Source organism: Apium graveolens, unplaced genomic scaffold (assembly GCF_009905375.1).
Source record: "Apium graveolens cultivar Ventura unplaced genomic scaffold, ASM990537v1 ctg8843, whole genome shotgun sequence".
NCBI lineage: Eukaryota > Viridiplantae > Streptophyta > Magnoliopsida > Apiales > Apiaceae > Apium > Apium graveolens.
This window is the reverse complement of record NW_027421512.1, coordinates 36,325-63,160: the sequence shown is the minus strand read 5'-3', so window position 1 is coordinate 63,160 and position 26,836 is coordinate 36,325. Positions and strand designations below refer to the sequence as shown.

Below are 26,836 nucleotides of genomic sequence, written 5' to 3'. Positions count from 1 at the left end.
TCAGTTTTTTTTCCAAAAGTTGTGTTATATCTACCAACCCTGTTTATCTTCTTTGAGTATTGATGGCTTCCAATGCTCGTTTGTTATATCAAGACATGGTGAATCTTTTGTTTCTTCATCCCTCGGACAATCCCAGTTCCATTTAGGTGGAAAAACTCCAAGGAAGCTCAGATTACAAAGCATGGAAATGATCCATAGAAATTAGCTTGTCATCCAAAAGAAAGTTTGGGTTTGTCAAAGGAACTGTACCATTTCCTGCAGATGATGCATCCAAGGCAGAGATGTGGGAGACTTGTGACAACATGGAAATATCCTGGATAACCTCTAATCTTTCACCTGCTATTTGCAAATCTGTCATTTATATGCATACTTCAAAAGAAATCTGGAATAATCTTGAGCTGAGTTTTTCACTTACAAATGGATCTCGAAAATATAAATTGAACAAAAGTGTTTATGAATTAAAACAACACACCATGTCTGTCACTGATTATCATACATCTCTAAAAACAATCTGGGAAGAGCTTGATGCTATGAATGTGTTGCCTACAATAACTGCACTTACATCAGAGGTTGTCAAATTGCTAAGTGAGATTGAGGTCCAGGAGGAGGAGTTTAAACTTTTCCAGTTTTTAAATGGTCTTAATGATGTGTATTCTTCTCAATAGAGTCATATTTTGTTGACCACACCACTACCTAGCGTTGAAACTGCTATTGCCATGCTCCAGCAAGAAGAAGCTCAACGAGATCTCTTTACCAACAAAGACTCGGAGCATGAAATCCTTGCAATGTATAGTAAGGGGCAACCATCAAAGGTCTATAACTGCACTGCCTGTGGAGCCAAGGGACACACGGCTGATAGATGTTCGTCAGTTATCGGATATCCAAAATGGCACTTGCAATATAAGGGACCTGGAGCTACACCACTGCAAAAGCCTACTCCTAGAAACAACTCTGGAAACATGGGACCTTTTAGAGGCAAGTGGTCGAAAAACAATAGACAACAGCCCTTTAGAACTGCAAATGCAGCTCAAGCTTCAGACTCTTCTAGTTCTGATGGTTTTTCTACTCAACAGTTAAGTCAACTTGCTCAACTGATGCAACTCTCTGGAATGCAATCAAATACCTCTGCTGAGAGCACTGATGTGTTAGAAAGCCCATTCTCTGGAATGATGAGCTGCAATGCCTTTGTTGATGATTCTGGTGTGTTAGGTCCCGAATTATCGTCGAAGGGGGGGGGGGTTGAATACGATAATCACTAAATTAAAAATTCTTTCGAATCTTTAGCGGATAAAATATTTAGTGCTCGGTTAGTGTTTCGTGTTCTTGAGAGGAATAGTGTTTGAAACGATAAAAATGAGGAACACAAGATATTTGGGGAAATATATATTCGTATATAAATCCTCGAGGGTGTTGCTACACTCCGGTAAATAAATTAACCGGTTACAATCTAAGAAAAATAAAGTTTCTAGCTACTACAAAGATTTACAAATGAAATCCTATACAATAATCTAACTTTTGTTTGTACTAGGATTTAATTACCGGATAACGATTATAATGCCCCTATGAATATACAAGAATTAAATTGGGCAATATAACGTTACTCCGGTGAGAAGTTAAACGGATAAACAAATAGCTTGAGCTTCTCTGTAAATCAATGCTGCCATTTCACTTCTCTTTTTGGGAGAGAAGATGAACAAAAATTATTTCAGAATGAATGGCTCAATATCTTCTGCTGCAAAGTGTAGACTTTATCAATAAATTGTGTGGCTGAGAATTAGAGCTTCTGTGACGGCAGGAATATTCTTTTCTGTGGCGACAGGCTGTGTGGCGACATGTGATGCTCTATCTTGTTCTGTGGCGACAAGGTAGTACAGGAGGGAGTAATTGATTTATTAATAAACTAACTCCCTTGTGGTGACACAGGGGGTTACTAGTTGATTTCCTCTGGCGACTAACTTAATCGAGTACATATATTTGTACATAACTGAAAACACCAAAAATAAAACAACAACCTTGTACGCCTTTGTCATTCCTTTTATTTTTGTTTTGTTTTCTTTTTCTCTTTTCTTTTTTTTGTTTTCTTTTTCTTTTTCTCTTTTTTTTGTTTTCTTTTTCTTTTTCTCTTTTCTTTTTTGTTTCTTTTCTTTTTAAGTTTAAATTGTAATTAAATTAATTTATAAAATTAACTTAAATATAATTTATATAAATAAACTAATTTAGATTTATAAAATAAACTTATTTAAAGTTTATAAGATAAATCATTCTAAGTTTATTAAATAAATTATATTAAAGTCCATTAAATAATTTATTTAATTTAACAATTAAACTTTGAGCTTCGCTAGTCCCCTGAGCTGTTGAGCTGTATACCCCGCGCACCTCTTCTCGTACTTTAACAGATAAACGTTCAATCCAAGTACGTTCCTCAACTTAACAATCCTTCTATAGATAATACTCAGATTCCTTTCACGAGCTGTTGACGCCTAGTGCAACTGTTCTGGTTCACAGACGACTAACCCCGATTCTGGTCTTCGTATTATAGTCTTGATTACATTGTTAAGCTTGCCTCAACTTTATTGCTTCAAACACTAACTGTCAATAAATAACTGTACTTTCATTGGAATCTTTTCTGGTACTTTAGACAATGTCTTCATTAACCTCTGTCTATACCCTGTCTTCAATTCTTCAGATTCCTATGCTTCGAACACTGTCTATCTTCAATCAATGCCAATACACTGAAATCTTCCGGTAGCACTTGTATACTGAATCTTTAACATTTTTGAAACCCTGAAAGTCTTTAACCTTTGTTCTTCACTGAGGAATGATCATATTAATGAACTTCTTTCAGTGACCTGTAGACATACTTCAGGCCTTCTTCTAATCTTTTGATTCTTTGTATTTGCCCTGTCTTCATTCTTCCTGATTTCTTGTGTAGACGTAGTATTATTAACCTGTCTCGTTCTAGTGTTGGTATCGTGTTGAGTTATCACGTACCTGTTCATACAGCTACGCAGTCTCACCAACAATCTCCCCCTATTTGATTGTTAAACCTAACAAATAAATTATCAGCAGATAAAACTCTGAAGTAATCTCTGCCAGATAAAACTTCTCATTCTTGAAGTAATCATCAGAAGCTTCTTTTGTACAACCACATTTCCTGTTGAGAAGCACATATCTCTCTTGCTTCTCCCCCTAAGAGAATCAACTGCTTAAAGGAGATCACCTTCGTTTACCACCTCTCTCGTATAATAGGATCCGCAGATAAGAACTAATGGTATTCCCCTTTTGGAAAACAGCTTCTCCCCTTATGAAGAATAGTGACGAACCAAACCATTTCTTCTGATTACCAGGAAATCACCTTGTGTTTACCACCTCTCTTGTACAATAGGATCCGTAGTTACAAACAACAATGGTGTGGTGTAGTGTACATATGATTTACCTTTTTCTTCCTCCCTGCTATTTCTCCCCCTTAGTTGAGGAATCCTCCAAACTATTATATAAGCTTTTATCTCCCCCTTAGAGAAGGAATGTATGCTGTTGTCTGAAGGAGTTCTCATATGTTACTTGGTTGGAAACGAAATAACAAGTTATAGTCTGATCAATCATGTCCCTTTAAATGCTACAAAAATGACTTCACTGTTGATCATCCTGTTCACCAATCTTCCCAACTCCTTATACCTCCCAAATGTGAGATCACCAAGTGTTACCAAATGTGAGCTCCCAAAAGTCCCGAAGTATTCTAATCCAATCTATAAATGTTAGGTTCCTAAGAGTTAAGTTCCAATCAAAAACAGAATCGAGACCCGAAGTATCAAGAACCATGTTTAGGGATAGGAATGGGATATGGTGTTTCTGTCTTTCTTTCTCACTGTGAGTGTGTGATTCTATTTCGTGTACCTCACAAGTGTTTCACTCTTCTCTCCACTCGTGTTTACACTCATTCTCACAAGTGTATCACTCCTCTCATAGCTCCAAAATCCAGTTGTACCTGCAAGGAAAATCACCTTAGCCATCCTTAGGGAGGTCACAGGTGGTGCAATGGGAGTTCGCAAATCCCCATCGTTGTTAGACTCGTTAGATGAATCTGAGTCATAATCTACAAGTTGCTAGTTTCCCTTTTTGGGTTCCAGATTTGAACTCTGGGAAGGTAAACAATGATCCAAAGAATTTAGCATAAAGATCAAAGTTCCCTTCTAATGTCTGTGAAGACATTTCCTTGTGACTCATCAGGTAATATCTGAATCATTGTCAACAAGTTGCCGATCTGCACCAATGTCAGATGCACTATCTGCAGATACATCCAGGTTTATTAGTCCTGAGGAGGTAGACACTGACCACTGACATATGGCTATTGGATCAGTATCCTCTCCTAACACCTGTAAAGGCAATTGGTCTATTACAGAACCTTGAACAATTGAATCTGACCGTAAAATGGTCGAAACTCTTGTTTCCGTCAACTCATCCTTTGTGTGTGTAACCTTTCCTTATGCATCAAGAATTGTTTATGTTTGAGGTGGTGACACTACATCGGATACCCTGACCGACAGGCGAATTTCAATAGACACACCCTTTTGAGAGGATGAATCTAGTAACTATTTTAGTGCCTTTTCAGCCATTACATCTTTTTGAGAAGATGTATGGGAGCTAGCAGTTGTCTTGTTTTTAATACTACTCATCTTTGTAGGAGACAGAGATGCTGGGTTGACGTCAGAACCTTCCTTATGTGGTGCACTAAGGCACTTTCTCCCTCACGCTCATTCATACTTCATTTTAGTGGTAAGAGAGTGTTGGTTGGTTCTGTTTCTGTGTTTGTCTTTACAGTCCGGGATAGAAGTTGTGGGTTTTCAACCTCATGACTATCAAATGAAAGAATGCCATTGGAGGCTGAACCTGCATCACAGAATATATGGCAATATAGAGATAAAATGCACTTAAGATCTATAATGAATGAAAATTATGCATTTAATCTTTTGAGAGAAATGATGTACAATAGTGATTTCAAAAGATTTTAATGGAATAAGAAATCACCAATGTAGAAAGAAGTTTGATTTTACTCTTAAAACTATTCGAGAGCACAAGTCTATTTTTATGCCTAAAAAGATAAATGATTTGATAAGACACAGACTGATGACCTGGCAGTAATAAGAAAAGAAAGAAAAATTTTATCTTTCAATATGAATGAGTTTTTGAAAAAGCATTGATCACTTAGGGTAAAGTCTAAGCAATTCTCATTCATGTCAAAAGCTCCATAATCTATCTTTATAAAATTATAATCAACAACATTGTGTATTGATAAATAATCTTAATAAGAATGACTATGCTGCTAATTTCAAATTGTAGTGAATCTGTCAGATATAGCAACTCATATAAATTCACTAGAACTTAAAATCTCACAATTATCTGCAACAAAATATTAATAATATATAATTGACTGATACTTGTCAAGTACTTTAGATACTAATAATTATGTTGCATCCTATTTTAAATATTAAAATAAGATATCAATGAATTAAATACCAATTATCTATCAAAAAGACATCACCATTCAATTTCATATATCATACAATTGTTAACTCCTAACAATTGTAATATCTCAAACAATATTGGTTCGATAAATAAAGCAACATTAACCAACATTGATTTGTTTGCAATCTTAGAAAAATATTCTAAGTTCTATTTACTTTGATCCATTGACTATTGCATCTATTATCAAAGTGATTAGGAATTTACAAATAAGTATAAAAATTATTCTAGGTGAACAACATATGGTTACTTCTAATAAAGAAAAATCTTCATTGACCATAGTTGTACTTCAAGAGTTATTTTTACACTTTTTATATTAGTATACGTGACTGAGGATAAATATTGATTACTTAGAGGAGTTCTAATTAATGTCACAAATACTAATACTTCACAATTAGTTTATAGTTAAACTCTTAACTAAGTATCATTGACTGATATGAGTCAAGAATTAGCACACAACCAATCATGCTACAAACATGATTCTGATTTCAGTGAATTCTTGAGATATAAGCATTGCTAAATTCACTAAAACCAAAATCTCATAATTAACTTATAACACATAAGTTATAATCAATATACTAGATATCAATTGTTGACATATTTAGTTACAATCAATCATACTGCTTATTTATTTTAAGTTAGTTTGAATTATGGAGCAAATAAAATCATTGAATTGCATCAATTTCCATAATCCAAACTTCTCAAAATAAATATTAAATAAATAAATACTAAATATCTATGAGATAGATACTAGCACTTAAATATTTATAATTATCCTTGAGTAAGTACCAATAGGATATATGAATTATATACATGGCAATCACTCTTTGGATAATTAGTAATTTTAGAAATACTTTCTAAGCATATAAAATATTGAGAGTTTTATACACATAACTTAGAAAATACTTCAACTTTAAATATTAGTGATTTTAGAAATGAGCATTGATTACTTAGAACACAAATTCTAAATAATATCACTAATACTAAAAGTATCATAATTATTCATACATGATAAAAATAACTATGCTGCATATTATTTTAATACAATTCAAATTATGAGACTGACATGGAATTGAATTGTCTACAGTCATAATTTAAATCAATTAAAATAAAATTCAAACTTAATGCTGTAATACTTAACTACCACAAATGTACATGACATTGTAATCATGATAATCATGATAGTAGCACTAAGTACGAGGTACTGGATTATTGATAAATTCACAAGTCCTTTAAATATTGAAGATTTAATACTTGTGAACTTATATTAAGAATTCCTTACAGATGGGATTTCCAACTAATATACAATGAATGATATCCCACACTTATAAACAAGTCTTGAAAAATTAACTTTATCAAGTGATTTAATAAATATTTCTGTCAGTAACTCTTTAACTAAAAGACATGCTCTCGAATTAAATGATACCTGGTGTAAAGGTGCCTTGTCATAGAGTATTCCACAGTGTTGTTGGATTTGAGGCTATTTCTTATCATAACAAGAAATCAATCTTCTTCCACGAAGTTGACAGCTTCCTGAGATGCTTCTCCTGTCACTTATGTTGACAGCTTCAGAGATGCTTCTCCTGTCTTTCTTACAACCTGCATAATCTATATCTATATAGCCAAACATGTTAAGCATAATATCTTTAGGGTACTTTACTCCAAGAGTTGATAGTCCCTTAAGATATCTAATAATCTTGTTAATAGCTATAAGATTGGATTCTCTAGGATCTACTTGAAAGCTTGCACTTTGGCATCTTGAGAATATTACATATTGTCTATTAGCATTTAAGTAAAAGAGTGAGCTCGCCATACCTCTATAGCTTGTCATTATACCTGAGTTGCACTGATCAAGCTTTAGTGGTTTCTGTTGGTAAGTAGTCTTGGCATGTTCAGAATCTTCCAAAATTTTACATCTTCAGAAGATCCTTATACTTACTTGTATTACCATAATCCTTTTGGTTTACTCGTGCTCCTAAAAGAATTGTTCTTTTGGCTTGCTTGAGCTCCTAAAAGAATTATCCTAATGGCTTGCTTGAAGTAATTCCAAAAAGAATTGTAACCTTTCCAACATGCTCCTCCATACCTACTCTGCAATTACTTAGCATATAATCTTGCACAAGTTTTTGTTAGTAGACCAACATATAATATTATCATTATATCAGAGCACATATATAACATTATGTTTATGCCTAGTGATAAGAGAGTTATTAATATGACGACTCTACTAGTTCATATTAAACTGTACTTTCAGTTAGAGTGCCATACCATGTCCTTGACGATTGCTTGAGTAGTATACTAGTTCACACCAACCTGAAGTGAGCTTGTGAAGAAGAGATATACAGAGTCCAATTGATCTGCTATTGCAAAGTCCATGAACTATTTTGCATTGACTTCCTCTTTTGACTCACCAACCAGGAGTGCACTTGTACACATCTACTAGAGTCCAATTCCAAGTGTAATGTGCATCAGGTGCCTGATATGTCGTAATATCCTCAAGTCTCGTCACTGGTGCTATCTGTTAGATACTGCTTCCTGATAATAACTTACCATCCAGTTTGACCTTGTCCCTCATAACAATGCCATTGTCATCCAGTTTGACTTCTGGTTATCCTTGTACCAATTACAATATTGTCATTTGGTTTGGATACCAGCTTCCCTACGATCTGCTTGCTGACTGATTGAGCTCATCTTGCTTCGCAATCACCCAATCAATCCAGATCTATCAGTGCTTCTGTAACTTTCTTAATTTCTTCTTTAGATAGAAAACTAGAAAAATAATCATTCACACTCAGTAGCCCTGCTAATCATTACTCCACCATCTGGATCACTTAAGAACTAGACTCTGGGAATAAACTTGATATCAAACCCTTTTTCTCAGCAGATATGTTCTTGTTGTGTCCTGTGAATTTTCAATGTGGTATTGTGTCTGAGTAGTTGATCCTTCTATTGCTCCCCTAAGTTGTTGCTGGGATTTCCTAAAAATCCTTACCCTTGCTGATTGGCTTCATTGAAATAATGAGTTATGTATTACACTGCCATTCCACTGTTTGGGTATGAATCATCAATACCATTAATTACACCTTTAACAGCTTGGAGCATGGAGTTGTTGAACTATGCATTTAGACTTTCAATCATCTTTCGTTGATCAACCACAAACGCCCTATAGGTTGTATACTCCACTGAGTAGCCATGGAAAATATCCTAACTGTAGAACATTCTCTCCAAGCACTTTGAGGTTATCCAGTGTTTGCTTCCGTTGGCCATTAACTCATTAGTGGTCTTCATGTATACATCCTGATAAAGGCTTGATCTAACTTGTTGCAAACTGTATTGACTACTTCAGCCCTTTGGTATTTAGAAAGTCTTGATTAGCTTGATATTTCCCTTGTAGCTTTAATCAAGTTCCGGTTCTTCCTTTGTACCACTCCATTATGACACGGAGCTTCCAGTGCTGAATATGTATCAAAATATTCTTGATGTTACAGATATTAATCAGAACTGCTTCTTGAATTCAGTTCCATTATCTGACCATAAGATCATTTCTTTTAAAGTTGCTTTCAGCTTGATCTCCTGATATGATCAATCACCATCTGTGATGTCTTGTCTTAAGAACGCACGAAAAATAACTTTGTTTAATAAGAGTAGTCAACCACCATCACTAAGGTATATCTCTACTTTGATGTGATGTTATCTTTGACTTCCCTTTTTGACATGCCTCACATTTATCATCTTCTGAATTCCAGATGAGGCAGTCCTCTCACTAACCCCTTTTCATAAAAGAGTTCCTTGTGTTAATGTTTAAGGGTGAGAGCTTCTAACTTACTCTTAATCAGAGCAAGCTTCTCAATCTTCCTGCTTCAGATGAGACACTAATCCTTCATTGAATTGACATTTTGTCCTTTGATACAGAACTGTCTGATAAGATGATTTGTGCCTTGATTCTCCAGTAAGAAGTTGCTTCAACTGTTATCAATGACTCCAATAATTAGTTGTTGTCAATGATACCAATTGTTGAGTCCATGATGACATCCCTTTTCTGCATAGCTTGTCCCGTAATGAGAACCTTTGCTGTCATCTCCAAAGATTATTGACGGAATAGCTTTTGTTAATCACATTTGATTGTGAGGCTCTTTCTTTGATCATATACCTTGAGTATAAATTACCAAGAATAAATATGAATCAATTAACCTGTTATGTCCTGCACTCACAAATGGATTAATAGTTCTTGGTACCCAACTTATCAGTTTGGATCCAGTTGGATTAGAGATTTTGTTATAAACAGAGATAACAACAGCTGCAACCTTATCATGCTCATTCTTATCTTTGACTGACCATTTTCTCCATTTTAATATCCTTGACAGATTTATCTTTAGGCTAGGGGAAAATGGTTCCAACCTTACATAAGGAGGACTAGCAGTCTTTGCCCTATTGTAATTCTAAACATGCTTTTTCTACAATTAATGCAAGTACTAAGAGATGCATTCATGGCATAAACATAAGCAAGCATTGTATTAAGAATACATGGCATTCATTCAGAAACATTATACATAAGAATTAAGTAATATAGGCATGATATGGAGCAAACAGAATTAACAAATTAATCACTAATTCTATCTAGTCCAATCCTGTTGAAGAATCTCATCTAGTTATCTCAATCCAATTATAAATTAATACATCTTAACAAACAATTGAGATCAAATGAATAAATCACAATGTAATATAATACAGAGAGTAAGCATAAACAAAGGTCTTATATGCTGGAAAAATATATACCCCATTAAAGGAATTAATCATGTTCAACAAATATTTAAACACATATTTAAGATCATCTAAAGTAACATGCACAAGTTAAACATCAATCCTGGTTACCAGAAAAAATAATCTAGGGAACTAGTTCAGCATTATCTATGTGTGAAGCTATCATGCTTGTGCGAGTGTTAAACATTTAAACACTATGATCTTTTCATGCATTGAATATTGAAAAAAAAATATTGCAGTGGTTCAAGAATTTGAAACCTGAGATATGTGAGTTGGACCATCTTAAGAGATTGCTATGAAAGCATGATATTCATGATTCTCGTCATCTGATCCTTCCCGACTATTTCCCGTGCACTATAAGTTTTGACTGGCTGCTTCCCTAAGAAAACATTCCACCTCTGTCACAGCTCTTCAACTGAATCTCTACTCATCCTTGTTTGTCAAGCTTCTTATTCTGTTGTAGCAAAACCCCTGATAGTTACTTGACACATATGCCTTGTCATAACTGTAGCTATCAAATCTTGTATTTGTCCCATTCTCAGTCTTGTAATCACCCCTTGAACTGAATCTGTAAGAATCTCTGCTTCAGAATAGATAGGCTTGATCCTTGGATATTGCTTAAGTATTCCTTGTGAATCTGATACGACCAAACTTGCCTAACATGTGAAACACTGCCCTGACGTCCAGTCCCTCAAGTACTTCTAGCTGAGCTTCTTCTAATTCAACTATCAGTGACTCCTACATTCTGTCCTGATGTTCCAACTTTACTGCATGTAACTGAGATATTTGTTTGTCCCCGCTATTCTTTCTGACCTCCACAATTCCTATTCTCTCTGACCTCCACAATTCCTTCCTGTATGATCTCATTGATTCCCGGATAAATATAGCATTGGTACAAACCACTGTGTGACTGTATAATCTAGAATCATAGAGTTCTCTTAAAATCTCTGAGAAAAATTGTACTCGTAGAAATTTCATTCATTCCCTGCGTCTGAAAACCTAGTGGTATCCTATGGAGTAAGCTTTTGAGGAAGATCCACAATTTTCGTCTGTAGGTCTTGAAATCAGTTCCATTGGAGTAAAAAAAATTATTATCTATAATTTCCATCTGAATAGCACATGGTCTTCCTTTTCTTCGAAAGATTAAAATCCACTTTAAAAGCCCGGAGGAATCCCGAGTCTACCAATCCTTGAGTACCCTTGATTTAATATTTAAGAGAAATTTAAATTTCCAGTATTTTTAAATTTCTTAAAAAATAAATTAATCAAAAATAAATATTTACATAAAATTTAATTTTCAAGAATTTCGAATTTTCTTAAAAATTAAATAAAGTGTAAATTATTATTTAAGAAAAAATTAAATTTAAGAATTTCAAAATTTATGGAAAAATAAATAAATCAAAAATAATTAATTGGGGTTACAGAAAATTACTAAGTGACTTGAGTACCCTTAATTTAATATTTAAGAAAAATTAAATTTCCAGTATTCTTTATTTTCTTAGAAAATAAATTAATCAAAAATAAATAATTACAAGAAAATTAATTTTCAAGAATTTCAAATTTTCTTAAAAATTAAATCAAACGTAAATTATTATTTAAGAAAAATTTAAATTTAAGAATTTTCAATTTTTATGGAAAAATAATTTAAATAAAAAATAATTGATTAAGGTAACAAAAATGCAACTCAGAATTTTTGTGCACCTGCGCCGTCATTGCGCCGCCTTTTTTTTGTGGCGACACTCCTGTTGCGATTACAGGCTACCTTGGGATTAATTCATATGCCTATGACGATACAGGAGAATAAGTCACAACACAGCTACTGAATCAGAAACCTTCTGTTTTGTGTGGCGACAAAAACTCTATTGCGACAAAGGGACTTAGAGAAATGACTCCTGTGTATTGCACCGTTCGCGAGTTGGCCACAGCCTTGCTCTGTGGTGACACTTGAATTGCACTAGTCGCAACACAGTTGTTTTCCTCTTGTACAGCTTAGCAACATCACCAATACATTTGATTTTGTTAGGGCGAAAACACGCGCTAATATTCACGCAAGTATACGCGTTCGCAAGTAATATAGAATACTTTCTAGTTCGTTCCCACAGAGACTCAGACTAATTATTGTATAATTAAACTCACGCACCAATGTATGATTACTTCTCAATGTTAAGACACTAACACTTAGAATTGTTGACTAAATATTAACTACAATTAATTACTTAATTTATCACTTAATTAACACTTCAATTATCAATATTAAAACACTCATGAGATCACAACTTCATTACTACTTCCTTCAATAGTTATTGTTATTACCTTTAGCATGTGATAGTGATGATATTAATCGAATAACATGAAACTGATAAAAGCCAACTTTCATTGTACTAATACCATTCTACCAAACATCCACAATTAAGATAAAAGTTGAATAGTCATCAATTATGTTGAGTTCCTATATGTCTACAGAAATTGACAACACAACGATTTAAGCACAAGTTATTCCTTTTGATTACACAGGGCGAATAAAACTGTTAGAGTTACCCACTAATCATGCACATCAGACATGAACCTATGCTAGCATGGCAAGTTCTAAATCTCAAGATCCACCGTCGCTTCACAAGAGATTAACACCCTATCTTATATGTTCGCGACACACATAAGACGAATATGCACAACCAATACTAGATATCATACAATCATCACACACTAAAGTATTAAACAATTAACTAAAGAATTCCATAGTAAATCCGTTGCGACCCCATGATCACGATTAGCCCATAATAGCACTTATCGTCATCATGGGTTCATATGAAATCATGATAAACAAACACAAGAAAATAATAACTAAACTAATTATATTAAACCAGAGTACGTCACAAGAGTAAATAGGTTCAAAGTAAGAAAACTAGCATCCAACGTTACAAAGAAACAAGAATCACAAGAAAATATGCTTCCTCTTTGTTGCTGTGTGCTAAAACGGTCTTCTTCCTTATCTCCTTCGCTCCTTGCGTAATACCACGATCTTCTCTCATGAAAACGTCTCCAAATCTACTTATATAATAGTCCCATAAAACTCAGATTACATAGAAGTGGAAGCCAAACAGAAGTAGAAGTCTAAAAATAACTATTTAATTTCCCGACCCTGCGCGGCCGCTCAGCATAGCTGAGTGGGCGCTCAGCTTCCTGCGCGGCTGCTCAGCATTGCTGAGCGGGCGCTCAGGACCCTACTGGAAAAATCCTGAGTTTGCTCCGTTTCTTCGCCGTAATCTGCCCCTTTCTTTCCTCTCTCAATGGTGAACACATGCCAAGGCTTATTCTTGATGATTACTCCTTCGAAATGCAACTAATACCCTGAAATGCATAAACACTAGAAAAACGCATCAAATACACAAAATACTTAATTTCAAGGCACCAATTTAAGCCATTTTAAGATGTTCTAAGTGGTATAAAATGCCACTTATCACACCCCCAAACTTAAATCGATGCTTGTCCTCAAGCGTCACAGACTCAAAAACAAATAAAAACATGCATGAATGCAATCTATATGAAAATACAGCGATCCCCCTTACTACGAACAAACCAACCAAATTGCAACATCTCAACAAATGCAGTTAGGCGACTAAAGATCAATAAACTCATGCAAACGAACATACATCCAGAAACGTGGTGTGTGCAGATGCTTAACAGATATGCTTCGGAACTAGACCAATTATTATGACTCAATTATGATCAAGGCAATCACATGATTATACAAAGAATAAAAATTCTAGGTACAAAGCGACATATAACACTACAAGAATTTTGGAGCTTATTACAGAATCATGCTTTTTATTTACTACAACAATGCTTATTTGACCGTGCAATGAGTGAGGTCCACAAAAGACTTATACAATGGTATCCATGTAACGAACGTTAGGTTAGCGGATTCCAGACTCTAAAAGCCTTAGGTCACTAGGCACAATGTCCCCTAAGAACTTAATAACTCGAATACCAAAGAACCCACTCGTGATCAATTATGCATAAACACCACAAATTTTTTTTCTTTTCTTCTTTTTTTTCTCTGAGCAAGTGCGTTTCACTCCATCTTGCTCAACCTTAGACTACTCGCATAACATGCGAGCCGGCTACTAGCCATTTGACGCCTAGCCACAACTAGCAACAAATTCCATTTTTACTCCTTTTTTTTTCTTTTTCATGCCTTTATCACTAAGAACCTATTATCGAATTCTAAGCATAATAAATAGATTAACCTTGAAAACAATCAGATCATAACAACAATCTAGCCCTTAAGCATTCTCTAAGACTTAGTGAAACTACAAGTGCTTCTAGCATGCATATCAACCTACACGACTCAATATCACTTTAATGCTATCACTACACTCGCATCAATATCACAATTCAGTCGATAAATCATCACAAAAGGGATCATGGTATATGCATGAGCTACATGACATGATAAACAAATAAAGCTATAAAATAAAAAAAATAACATGGCAAAAATTATGCAACTATATGAACTAAACTATTATGAATATGCAGCTATATGACACACACAAAATATTCCTTAACTACCACCCCCAAACTTAAAATCTTCACTGTCCCCAGTGAAGGTAGTAGAAAGGAACACAGGGTATACCTACTCGGAGTCATCATCATCATCACCCTCAGTGGGTGGAGTATCAGGCGGCGGGTATGCAGAGTCCTCACCAAAAACTAGCCACTGGATATCAGCTCCAAGGCCCCGAAAAGCAGTCCCTAACGCAAGGGTGAGCTCCTGAGCAAACCTGCTCTGCGTCTCGTACATGGCATGCATCCGCCTTGAATGCCTCCTATACTGGGTATCAGCCATCCCAGCACCCTCCTGAGCTCTCGAAGAACCAGCCTCATCACGCCTAGGCCTAGCCATAGTAGCACCTCTTGCTGGACGCCCTCCTGGAAGACGGTAACCCAGCCTATGCTGCTCGGGCTCACCACCGGTGCACTCCAGCATCCCATTCAGAGTCCCAGAATCAATCGGAGCAGCCGGCAACTACAACTGCTCATGAGCCGGCCAGTTCACTCCCACTGCTCGGCAAAGCTTCGTGACCGTGGATGCATAAGGGATGTTCATATGCTTAGCTCCCCTCAAAAACTTCAGAATTCCTTGGTAAATAAACTCACCAAGGTCCACATAGTACTCCTCATTAAGAATTCCCCACAACAACTGTGCTCTCTCAACTGTGACCTCGTGTGCATGCGAAGAAGGTAAAATATTAGCACAAATAAATGCATTCCATGCACGGGCATACCTGTTCATAGCGATCGCCGGGAAGTGAAGATACTCATTAGTGCCGGTCTTGAAGGTCCAAACTGTGCCCGGCCTACAGAGAGTAGCACAAATCAAATCCAAGTCAAAATCCTCAGCAGTCTTCTCATTCCAGTTCTCCTCCTCCGGCTTCCTCTCTCGCTGCCCAATCACACGGCGAATCGCCGCTGGGTGATAATCAACCGTCAGCCCTCGGACCACAGAAAACCCATTCTTTTCGGCCTTCGCATTCGCATAGAACTCGTGAACCACGCTCATCGGTACTGCTTCAGGCAACTCACAAAAAGCTATCCACCCCTTCTCTGCAATCATGGGTAGCAACTCACCATCCCTACCCGATGGTAAAAACCCTCTCTCCTTCAGAATCGGCTTCCCTAAAAGCCTAGTGTACTCCTCCTCCATAGCTCTGTCATTCAACCGAGGCCTTGCAGTAGTACCCCTCGATGAATCAGCAGTAGGGACTGTGCTGCTGCTATCAATAGTTCGTGCTCTCTTGGATGCCATTGAATCTTGAATAAAAGTGTTTAAGAACTGAGTTTTTGTGTTTGGGAGAGAGTTTAAGTGTAGAAAGTTTGTGGGAGATATGTAGGATAGGTGTATGTATATATAGGGTGTGCATTAGGTTTAATTAGATTAGGAGTGGGGTTGAGGGATAAAAATCATGGAGTAATAGGAAAAGAATTCGTGGGTTTATGGGCTGTGTTGGGTTTTTTTTTAATTTTCTGATTTTTTTTTATATATGAACTGTAAAAAAAATTCTGGCAGCCGACCCCTGAGCGGTCGCTTAGCAAAGCTGAGCGGTCGCTTTGCAAAGCTGAGCGGTCGCTCAGCAGAGCTGAGCGGGCGCTCAGGGGGTCACTGGAAAAAATAAATTTCAGTCCCGATTTTCTGATTTTTTGTGTTTTTAGATTGGTTATTAACTTCTAAGGGTTCCTGTAACAACAAATCATGGGTTGCCTCCCACGCAGCGCTTGTTTTCGTCATTAGCTTGACGTTGCGTACCTTTCTCAAGTAGTCAATAAAATGGCACTAACCACCTCTCGGTTTGCCATGTCCCCATAGTAGTGCTTCAAACGCTGACCATTAACCTTGAATGCTTGGTCCGGATCATTCTCAAAAATTTCCACCGCTCCATGTGGAAACACAGTTTTGACAATAAAAGGTCCAGACCACCTCGATTTCAACTTCCCAGGAAAAAGTCGGAGACGAGAGTTGAATAAGAGAACTTGTTGCCCTGACACGAATAACTTAGGATGTAGCTTCCTATCGTGCCACCTCTTCACCTTTTCCTTATACATTTTGTTATTCTCGTACGCTTGAAGTCGAAATTCATCAAGTTCATTAAGCTGAAGCATTCTTTTCTTACCAGCTGCATCTAAATCCAGGTTCAACTTTTTCAACGCCCAGTAGGCCTTATGCTCAAGCTCCGCAGGTAAATGATATCCCTTACCGTACACCAACTGAAATGGGGACATACCAAGTGGAGTTTTGTATGCTGTTCTATAAGCCCAAACAGCTTCATTGAGCTTTAAGGACCAATCCTTCCTTGACGGACAAACAACCTTCTCTAGAATACGCTTGATCTCTCTGTTAGACACTTCCGCTTGACCATTTGTTTGCGGATGATAGGCAGTAGCAACTCGATGATTCACATTATAACGCTGCATCATAGAAGTGAACTTACGGTTACAGAAATGCGACCCTTCATCACTTATGATTACCCGAGGTGTTCCAAACCTTGTGAAAATCTGCTTATGAAGAAAATTCAGCACTGCCTTTGCATCATTTATCGGTAAAGCTTTGACTTCTACCCATTTTGAGACATAATCGACTGCCAGCAAGATGTACTGATTATTACAAGATGAGACAAAAGGCCCCATGAAATCGATTGCCCAAACATCAAAGACCTCGACTTCAAGCATCACATTTAACGACATCTCATCCTTTCTCGTCAAATTTCCCACTCTTTGGCAACGATCATACCTTAAAACAAACTGATGAGCATCCTTAAACAAAGTAGGCCAGAAAAAACCTGTTTGCAGAATACGAGCTGCTGTCTTCTCACCACCATAGTGTCCACCATAAACTGTGGAGTGGCAGTCTCGTAATATCCCCTCCGTCTCACAGAACGGGATACATCTCCTGATGATCTGATCAGCTCCCTGTCTAAACAAATATGGTTCATCCCACATATACCACTTCACCTCATGCAAAAACTTCTTCTTTTGAGTGGAGGTCAAATTAGGAGGCATTATATTGCTGACAAGATAGTTTACAATATCTGCAAACCATGGCTCTTCCTCCTGAACTGCGAACAACTGCTCATCCGGAAAAGATTCGTTGATTAATGTCCTATCTTATGAAGTAGACTCGGGATTCTCCAACCTAGAGAGATGGTTAGCTACTTGATTCTCAGTACCTTTTCGATCCTTGATTTCTAACTCAAATTCCTGAAGTAAGAGCACCCAATGAATGAGTCTCGGCTTCGAATCCTTCTTGGAAACCAAATAGCGAATGGCCGCATGATCAGTGAATACTGTTACTTTAGTCCCAAGCAGATAAGATCGAAATTTCTCGAAACCAAAGACTATAGCCAAGAGCTCCTTCTCCGTAGTGGTGCAGTTCATTTGGGCCCCATTTAAGGTCTTACTCGCATAGTAGACCACATGAAAGAGATTATTCTTGCACTGCCCTAGAACTGCACCTACCGCATAATCACTCGCATCACACATCATCTCAAACGGCTCTGTCCAATCTGGTGCTGTAATAACTGGTGTAGTGATCAAACTCTTCTTGAGAGTCTCGAATGCCGCCAAACATTCATCATCAAATTTGAAAGGCACATCTTTCTCAAGCAAATTGCACAACGGCTTAGATATCTTCGAAAAGTCCTTGATGAATCGCCGATAAATACCCGCATGACCAAGAAAACTATGGATTCCTTTCACAGAAATAGGTGGTGGAAGATTTTCAATGACTCCCACCTTGGCCTTGTCCACCTCCAGACCCTTGCTAGAGACCTTATGCCCAAGAATAATGCCTTCACGCACCATAAAATGACATTTCTCCCAATTGAGCACCAAATTAGTTTCCACGCACCTTTTGAGTACGGCGCGAAGATTATTCAAACATTCATCATACGAATGTCCAAAGACGGAGAAGTTGTCCATGAACACCTCGACATTATTTCCAATCATGTCAGAGAATATAGCCATCATACATCTCTGAAAAGTGGCCGGGGCGCCACATAACCCAAACGAAACTCTGCGAAAAGCAAACGTGCCAAATGGACAAGTGAAGGTAGTCTTTTCCTGATCCTCTGGTGTAATACAAATCTGATTATACCCTGAATAGCAATCTAGAAGACAATAATACTCATGACCAGCCAACCTGTCAAGCATCTGATCAATGAATGGAAGAGGGAAGTGATCCTTCCTCGTGGCTTTGTTCAACTTTCGATAATCCATGCATACTCTCCATCCTGTAACTGTTCGAGTGGGGATGAGCTCATTCTTCTCATTTGCTACCACAGTGATACCTCCTTTCTTAGGTACACATTGTACGGGGCTCACCCACGAACTATCAGAAATAGGATAAATGATGCCTGCATCTAGCCATTTCAGAATTTCTTTCTTCACCACCTCCTTCATGATAGGATTAAGTCTGCGCTGCTGTTCAACAGTCGGTTTACTACCTTCCTCTAGCAGAATTTTATGCATACAATATGAAGGGCTGATCCCCTTGATGTCTGCTATGGTCCATCCAATAGCCGATTTGAATTCTCTCAAAATCCTTAAGAGCTTGTCTTCCTCACTACCTGAAAGGTCAGATGCAATAATGACAGGTAAAGTAGATGCATCACCTAAAAAAGCATACCTCAAGTGTTCAGGTAATGGCTTGAGCTCCAAGGTAGGTGCTTCCTCTATTGATGGTTTGAGCTTTCCTTCAGCATTCTTGAGGTCATAAGCACCAAGAGACTCAAACGGCATGTCCAACTTTCGCTTCCAGGGAGAAGTGTTCAGATATTATAATTGCTCGTTGCCATCCTCATCATCACTGTCAAAATCCCCCACTAAGGCCTTTTCCAATGCATCAGATATTAGCATGCGATCGAGTTCCAAAGTAACCGTAGAATCAATCACATCCACTTTTAAGCACTCCTCATCTTCTGTAGGGAATTTCATTGCCTTGAATACGTTGAAGGTCACATCCTGATCTTGTACCCGCATCGTAAGTTCACCTTTCTGCACATCTATTAAGGTATGGCCAGTAGCCAAGAAAGGTCTTCCCAAGATTATGGGAATCTTCTTATCTTCCTCAAAATCCAGAATAACAAAATCTGCAGGAAAGAAGAGCTTATCCACCTTGACTAGCACATCCTCCACTATGCCCCTTGGGTAAGTAATAGAACGATCAGCCAATTGTAGAGACATGTATGTGGGTTTTGGATCAGGCAACTCCAACTTTTTAAAGATCGACAACGGCATCAGATTGATGCTTGCTCCCAAATCACAAAGGCACTTGTCAAAAGTCAACTTGCCAATGGTGCAAGGAATAGTGAAGCTACGTGGATCTTTCAGCTTTGGAGGTAACTTTTGATGTAGAACAACGCTGCATTCTTCCGTGAGAGCAACGGTCTCAAGGTCATCCAGTTTCACCTTCCTTGAAAGAATACTCTTCATAAACTTCGCATAACTAGGCATTTGCTCCAGAGCCTCAGCGAAAGGTATATTGATGTGAAGTTTCTTGAACACCTCCAGAAACTTACCGAACTGTCTATCCAGCTTTTGTTGCTGCAATCTCTTAGGAAAAGGTGGTGGAGGATAGAGCTGTTTCTCCCCTGTATTACCCTCAGGAAGAGTGTGTTCAACAGTAGTCTTCCTTGGTTCCGCCGCTTTCTCCTTTTGCTTAGCTTCTTCATCTCTAATTTCAGCTTCTCCTTCTTTTGGCTTTTCAGCATCAGCAACTTTCCCAGACCTTAAGGTTATAGCCTTGACTTGGTCTTTAGCTTCCTTCCTGCCTGGTACTTCCGTGTCACTAGGGAGTGTTCCAGGTTGACGATTGAGCACTGTATTGGCTATTTGACCAATTTGATTTTCCAAGGTCTTGATAGAAACCGCCTGACTCTTGCATAACAGCTTAAGTTCCTCAAAATCAGCACTAGTAGGTGCAGCTGCACTTCCCTATTGAGGGTATAATTGCCTTTGAGCATACTGCTGTGGTTGCTGGAATCCAGGTGGATTAAACTGTTTACTCACACCTTGCTGATATGGTGGCTGAATAGCATTCTGATTATTACCCCAGCTGAAATTTGGATGATTTCTGTTATTAGGATGATAAGTAGCTGGCACAGGCTGCTGTTGTCGCTATTAATTATTCACATACTGAACAGATTCATTGACAAGAGAACACTGATCCGTAGCATGAGAACCTGTACAAAGCTCACAAACCATAGCTATTTGATTAACTCCATATGTAGCCAGAGAATCAACCTTCATCGACAGCGCCTGGAGCTGCGCTGCAATAGCGGTGGCTGCATCGACTTCCAGAATACCTGTTACCTTCTCAGGCATCATCCTCTGAGTTGGGTTTTGATGCTCATTTGCAGCCATAGTCTCGATAAGATTATAAGCCTCAGTATAGCTTTTAGCCCATAAGGCGCCTCCAGCTGCTGCATCGAGCATGGGCCTAGATTGGACCCCCCCAAACCATTATAGAAACCAGTGATCACCATCCAATCAGGCATTCCATGATGTGGACACTTTCTCAACATTTCCTTGTAGCGTTCCCAAGCTTCGCACATAGATTCTGTAGGTTGCTGCGCAAACTGAGTAAGAGCACTCCTCATAGCAGCAGTCTTTGCCATCGGATAAAACTTCACCAGAAACTTTTGCGCAAGATCTTGCCAAGTAGTGATGGACCCAGCTGGTTCAGAATGTAACCAGTCCTTAGCTTTGTCCCTCAGTGAGAATGGGAAAAGCCTCAGCTTGATAGCCTCATCAGTCACGCCATTATACTTAAAAGTGCTGCAGATCTCGACAAAATTCCTTATGTGCATGTTGGGGTCTTCAGTCGCAGCTCCTCCAAAAGAAACAGAATTCTGCACCATCTGAATAGTGCCCGGCTTAATTTCAAAGGTGTTAGCTTGAATAGCCGGATGACGAATGCTTGACTGAATGTCATCAATTTTTGGCTGAGAAAAGTCCATAAGAGCTGGATCAGCCTGAACAATACGATCACCCATGTTTACTGGTTCTTTCTGCTCAGTTCCTGAATCCGAATTTTTAAAATCTATCTTCTCCGGAATATCAAGAACTTCATCTGTCTCCTCAGCTGTATCTAAAGTCCTCTTGCGAGTATGAGAACGAGTTTGCATAAACGCTCGCTAAAGTACCTGAAACACAACCGGAAACAATAAGTAACTACTACGCCCTAATCACTGAGTCCTAATGACCAATGATGGTAAGTACATAAACTAAACAAATACGCCGAGTCCCCGGCAGCGGCGCCAAAAACTTGTTAGGGCGAAAACACGCGCTAATATTCACGCAAGTATACGCGTTCGCAAGTAATATAGAATACTTTCTAGTTCGTTCCCACAGAGACTCAGACAAATTATTGTTTAATTAAACTCACGCACCAATGTATGATTACTTCTCAATGTTAAGATACTAACACTTAGAATTGTTGACTAAATATTAACTACAATTAATTACTTAATTTATCACTTAATTAACACTTCAATTATCAATATTAAAACACTCATGAGATCACAACTTCATTACTACTTCCTTCAATAGTTATTGTTATTACCTTTAGCATGTGATAGTGATGATATTAATCGAATAACACGAAACTGATAAAAGCCAACTTTCATTATACTAATACCATTCTACCAAACATCCACAATTAAGATAGAAGTTGAATAGTCATCAATTATGTTGAGTTCCTATATGTCTACAGAAATTGACAACACAACGATTTAAGCACAAGTTATTCCTTTTGATTACACAGGGCGAATAAAACTGTTAGAGTTACCCACTAATCATGCACATCAGACATGAACCTATGCTAGCATGGCAAGTTCTAAATCTCAAGATCCACCATCGCTTCACAAGAGATTAACACCCTATCTTATATGTTCGCGACGCACATAAAACGAATACGCACAACCAATACTAGATATCATACAATCATCACACACTAAAGTATTAAACAATTAACTAAAGAATTCCATAGTAAATCCGTTGCGACCCCATGATCACGATTAGCCCATAATAGCACTTATCGTTATCATGGGTTCATATGAAATCATCATAAACAAACACAAGAAAATAATAACTAAACTAATTATATTAAACCAGAGTACGTCACAAGAGTAAATAGGTTCAAAGTAAGAAAACTAGCATCCAACGTTACAACGAAACAAGAATCACAAGAAAATATGCTTCATCTTTGTTGCTGTGTGCTAAAACGGTCTTCTTCCTTATCTCCTTCGCTCCTTGCATAATACCACGATCTTCTCTCATGAAAACGTCTCCAAATCTACTTATATAATAGTCCCATAAAACTCAGATTATATAGAAGTGGAAGCCAAACAGAAGTAGAAGTCTAAAAATAACTATTTAATTTCCCGACCCTGCGCACTGAGCGGGCGCTCAGCTTCCTGCGCGGCTGCTCAGCATTGCTGAGCGGGCGCTCAGGACCCTTCTGGAAAAATCCTGAGTTTGCTCCGTTTCTTCGCCGTAATCTGCCCCTTTCTTTCCTCTCTCAATGGTGAACACATGCCAAGGCTTATTCTTGATGATTACTCCTCCGAAATGCAACTAATACCCTGAAATGCATAAACACTAGAAAAACGCATCAAATACACAAAATACTTGATTTCAAGGCACCAATTTAAGCCATTTTAAGATGTTCTAAGTGGTATAAAGTGCCACGTATCAGATTTCCTCAAGTTTTGACAGGTAAACAACAAAGACTTTCAGCTAACTGGAACAAACTGGCAGCTAGATTAATCGGAAAATAAATCTAAATAAAAATTTTATTTACTAAAATTTAAAAGATAAATTTATTTAAGTCAAATTTATAAAATAAATTAATTTAAATTAAGTTCATAAAATAAACTTATTCAAGTTTAAATAATAAACTCATTTAAATTAAATTTATAAAATAAATTTGCTAAATAAAATTTATAAAATAAATTTATGTAAAATCAAATTAATAAAATAAATTTATTTAAGAATCCTAATTTGTGTATCAATCAGTTAGCTCTGATACCAATTATTAGGTCCTGAATTATCGTAGAAGGGGGGGTTGAATACGATAATCACTAAATTAAAAATTCTTTCAAATCTTTAGCGGATAAAATATTTAGTGCTCGGTTAGTGTTTCGTGTTCTTGAGAGGAAAAGTGTTTGAAATGATAAAAATGAGGAACACAAGGTATTCGGGGAAATATATATTCGTATATAAATCCTCGAGGGTGTTGCTACACTCTGGTAAATAAATTAACCGGCTACAATCTAAGAACAATAAAGTTCCTAGCTACTACAAAGATTTACAAATCAAATCCTATACAATAATCTAGCTTTTGTTTGTACTAGGATTTAATTACCGGGTAACGATTATAATGCCCCTATGAATATACAAGAATTAAATCGGGCATTATAACGTTACTCCGGTGAGAAGTTAAACGGATAAACAAATAGCTTGAGTTTTTCTGTAAATCAATGCTGCCATTTCACTTCTCTTTTTGGGAGAGAAAATGAACAGAAAATATTTCAGAATGAATGGCTCAATATCTTCTGCTGCAAAGTGTAGACTTTATCAATAAATTGTGTGGCTGAGAATTAGAGCTTCTGTGGTGACAAGAATATTCTTTTCTGTGGCGACATGCTGTGTGGCGACATGTGATGCTCTGTCTTGTTCTGTGGCGACAAGGTAGTATAGGAGGGAGTAATTGATTTATTAATAAACTAACTCCCCTGTGGCGACATAGGGGGTTACTAGTTGATTTCCTGTGGCGACTAACTTAATCAAGTACATATATTTGTACTTAACTGAAAACACCAAAAACAAAACAACAACCTTGTACGCTTTTGTCATTCCTTTTAGTTTTATTTTCTTTTTCTTTTTCTCTTTTTTTTGTTTTCTTTTTCTTTTTCTCTTTTCTTTTTTTTTTGTTTTCTTTTTCTTTTTCTCTTTTCTTTTTTTTTGTTTCTTTTCTTTTTAAGTTTAAATTGTAATTAAATTAATTTATAAAATTAACTTAAATATAACTTATATAAATAAACTAATTTAGATTTATAAAATAAACTTATTTAAAGTTTATAAGATAAATCATTTTAAGTTTATTAAATAAATTATATTAAAGTTCATTAAATAATTTATTTAATTTAACAATTTAACTTTGAGCTTCACCAGTCCCCTGAGCTGTTGAGTTGTATACCCCGCGCACCTCTTCTCGTACTTTAATAGATAAACGTTCAATCCAAGTACATTCCTTAACTTAACAATCCTTCTATAGATAATACTCAGATTCTTTTCACGAGCTGTTGACGCCTAGTGCAACTGATCTGGTTCACAGACGACTAACCCCGATTCAGGTCTTCATATTATAGCCTTGATTATATTGTTAAACTTGCCTCAACTTTATTGCTTCGAACACTGACTATCAATAAACAACTGTACTTTCACTGGAATCCTTTTTGGTACTTTAGACAATGTCTTCATTAACCTCTATCTATACCCTGTCTTCAATTCTTCAGATTCCTTTTCTTCGAACACTGTCTATCTTCAATCAATGTCAATACACTGAAATCTTCCGGTAGCACTTGTATACTGAATCTTCAACATTTCTGAAACCCTGAAAGTCTTTAACCTTTATTCTTCATTGAGGCATGATCATATTAATGAACTTCTTTTAGTGACTTGTAGACAGATTTCAGGCCTTCTTCCAATCTTTTGATTCTTTGTATTTGCATTGTCTTCATTCTTCCTGATTTCTTGTGTAGACGTAGTATTATCAACTTGTCATGTTCTAGTGTTGTTATCGTGTTGAGTTATCACGTAACTGTTCATACAGCTACGCAATCTCACCAACATGGTGCATGGATTATTGACAGCGGAGCATCTGATCACATGACTACAAATCTTTCTAACTTGGTGTCACCAGTTGCTGTCACTTCCAAAAACCACATCAATCTTCCTACAGGGGCTACAGAACAAATCACTCACACTGGTACTGCTATTCTTCCTAATGGTCTGCACTTGTTTGATGTACTATGTGTTCCCTATTTTAAACATAATCTCTTGTCTGTTCAAAAACTCATAAAACACACCAATGTTGAAGTCAAATTCTTACCCACACACTGCATTATACTTGATGTCACAACCCAAGCTATTAAGTCTGTAGGAGAAGCAAAACATGGACTGTATTATCTGGTTCACACTGATAAACCTACGACTTGGTTGTCTAAATTTCAATATGCACCTGCTTGTTTGAATGCCAACTCCAACCCTAAATCAACCCCTGTAACAGTATGGCATCACAGGTTAGGACATGCACCCCTGTCTAAAATCAACCTGATCCCTGAAATCTCAACCACAAAAACTTCCTCTCAGATTTGTGTAACCTGTCCCATGGCCAAATTTACCAAACTCCCATTCACTCTAAGTGACTCTCATGCTCATAAAATATTTGACTTGGTACATATAGACATATGGGGGCCTTACAAGGTGTGCACTAAGGGCAATATGAAATATTTTATGACAATTGTGGATGACAAAAGCAGACATACATGGGTTTCCCTGCTTAGACAGAAATCAGAAGCTTTCCCTATCATTGAAGCCTTCTGTCAATATGCTGAAAAATAGTTTGACACACCAGTCAAAGTCATAAGATCTGACAATGCCATGGAATTTCTGGACTCCAAGTGTACTTTGTACTTTCAGAAAAAGGGGATAATGCACCAGACCTCCTGCTCTCACAGACCTCAACAAAACGCAAGAGTGGAGAGAAAGCACAGGTACATACTTGAAGTCTCTAGAGCTCTAAGATTTCATGCTAATTTACCTATATCATTTTGGGGTGATTGTATTATGTGTGTTGTTCATATTATAAATAGATTGCCCTCGTCTGTTTTAAACAACACCACTCCTTATCATGCCTTATTTAATGAGTCTCCTGATTATGACTATCTTAGAGTGTTTGGGTGTCTGGCCTTTGCTAGTATTCCAGAATTTACCTCAG

At 37.1% G+C, this 26,836-nt stretch overlaps 1 protein-coding gene and 1 non-coding gene across 2 annotated transcripts; both read left to right on the top strand.

Moving 5' to 3' along the window:
* The first annotated feature begins 281 nt into the window (after window positions 1–281).
* LOC141705373 (uncharacterized) lies at window positions 282–26,460 on the top strand. The gene is made up of 3 exons (XM_074508366.1): window positions 282–569; window positions 666–1,200; window positions 25,670–26,460. Exons 1-3 carry the CDS (start codon window positions 282–284, stop codon window positions 26,458–26,460), a joined length of 1,614 nt encoding a protein of 537 aa, XP_074364467.1.
* On the top strand, window positions 21,328–21,434 carry LOC141705376 (small nucleolar RNA R71). The gene has a single exon (XR_012568312.1). It is a non-coding gene; the product is annotated as a small nucleolar RNA R71 (small nucleolar RNA).
* Window positions 26,461–26,836: the final 376 nt, after the last annotated feature.

Excerpts from the sequence above, each read along its gene's own strand:
- LOC141705373 (XM_074508366.1), top strand. The coding sequence starts at position 282 with ATGTGGGAGACTTGTGACAACATGGAAATATCCTGGATAACCTCTAAT. Across the intron at positions 570-665 it reads TAACTGCACTTACATCAGAG|AGTCATATTTTGTTGACCAC; the intron begins GTTGTCAAATTG and ends TCTTCTCAATAG. Across the intron at positions 1,201-25,669 it reads TGCCTTTGTTGATGATTCTG|CTACGCAATCTCACCAACAT; the intron begins GTGTGTTAGGTC and ends CTGTTCATACAG.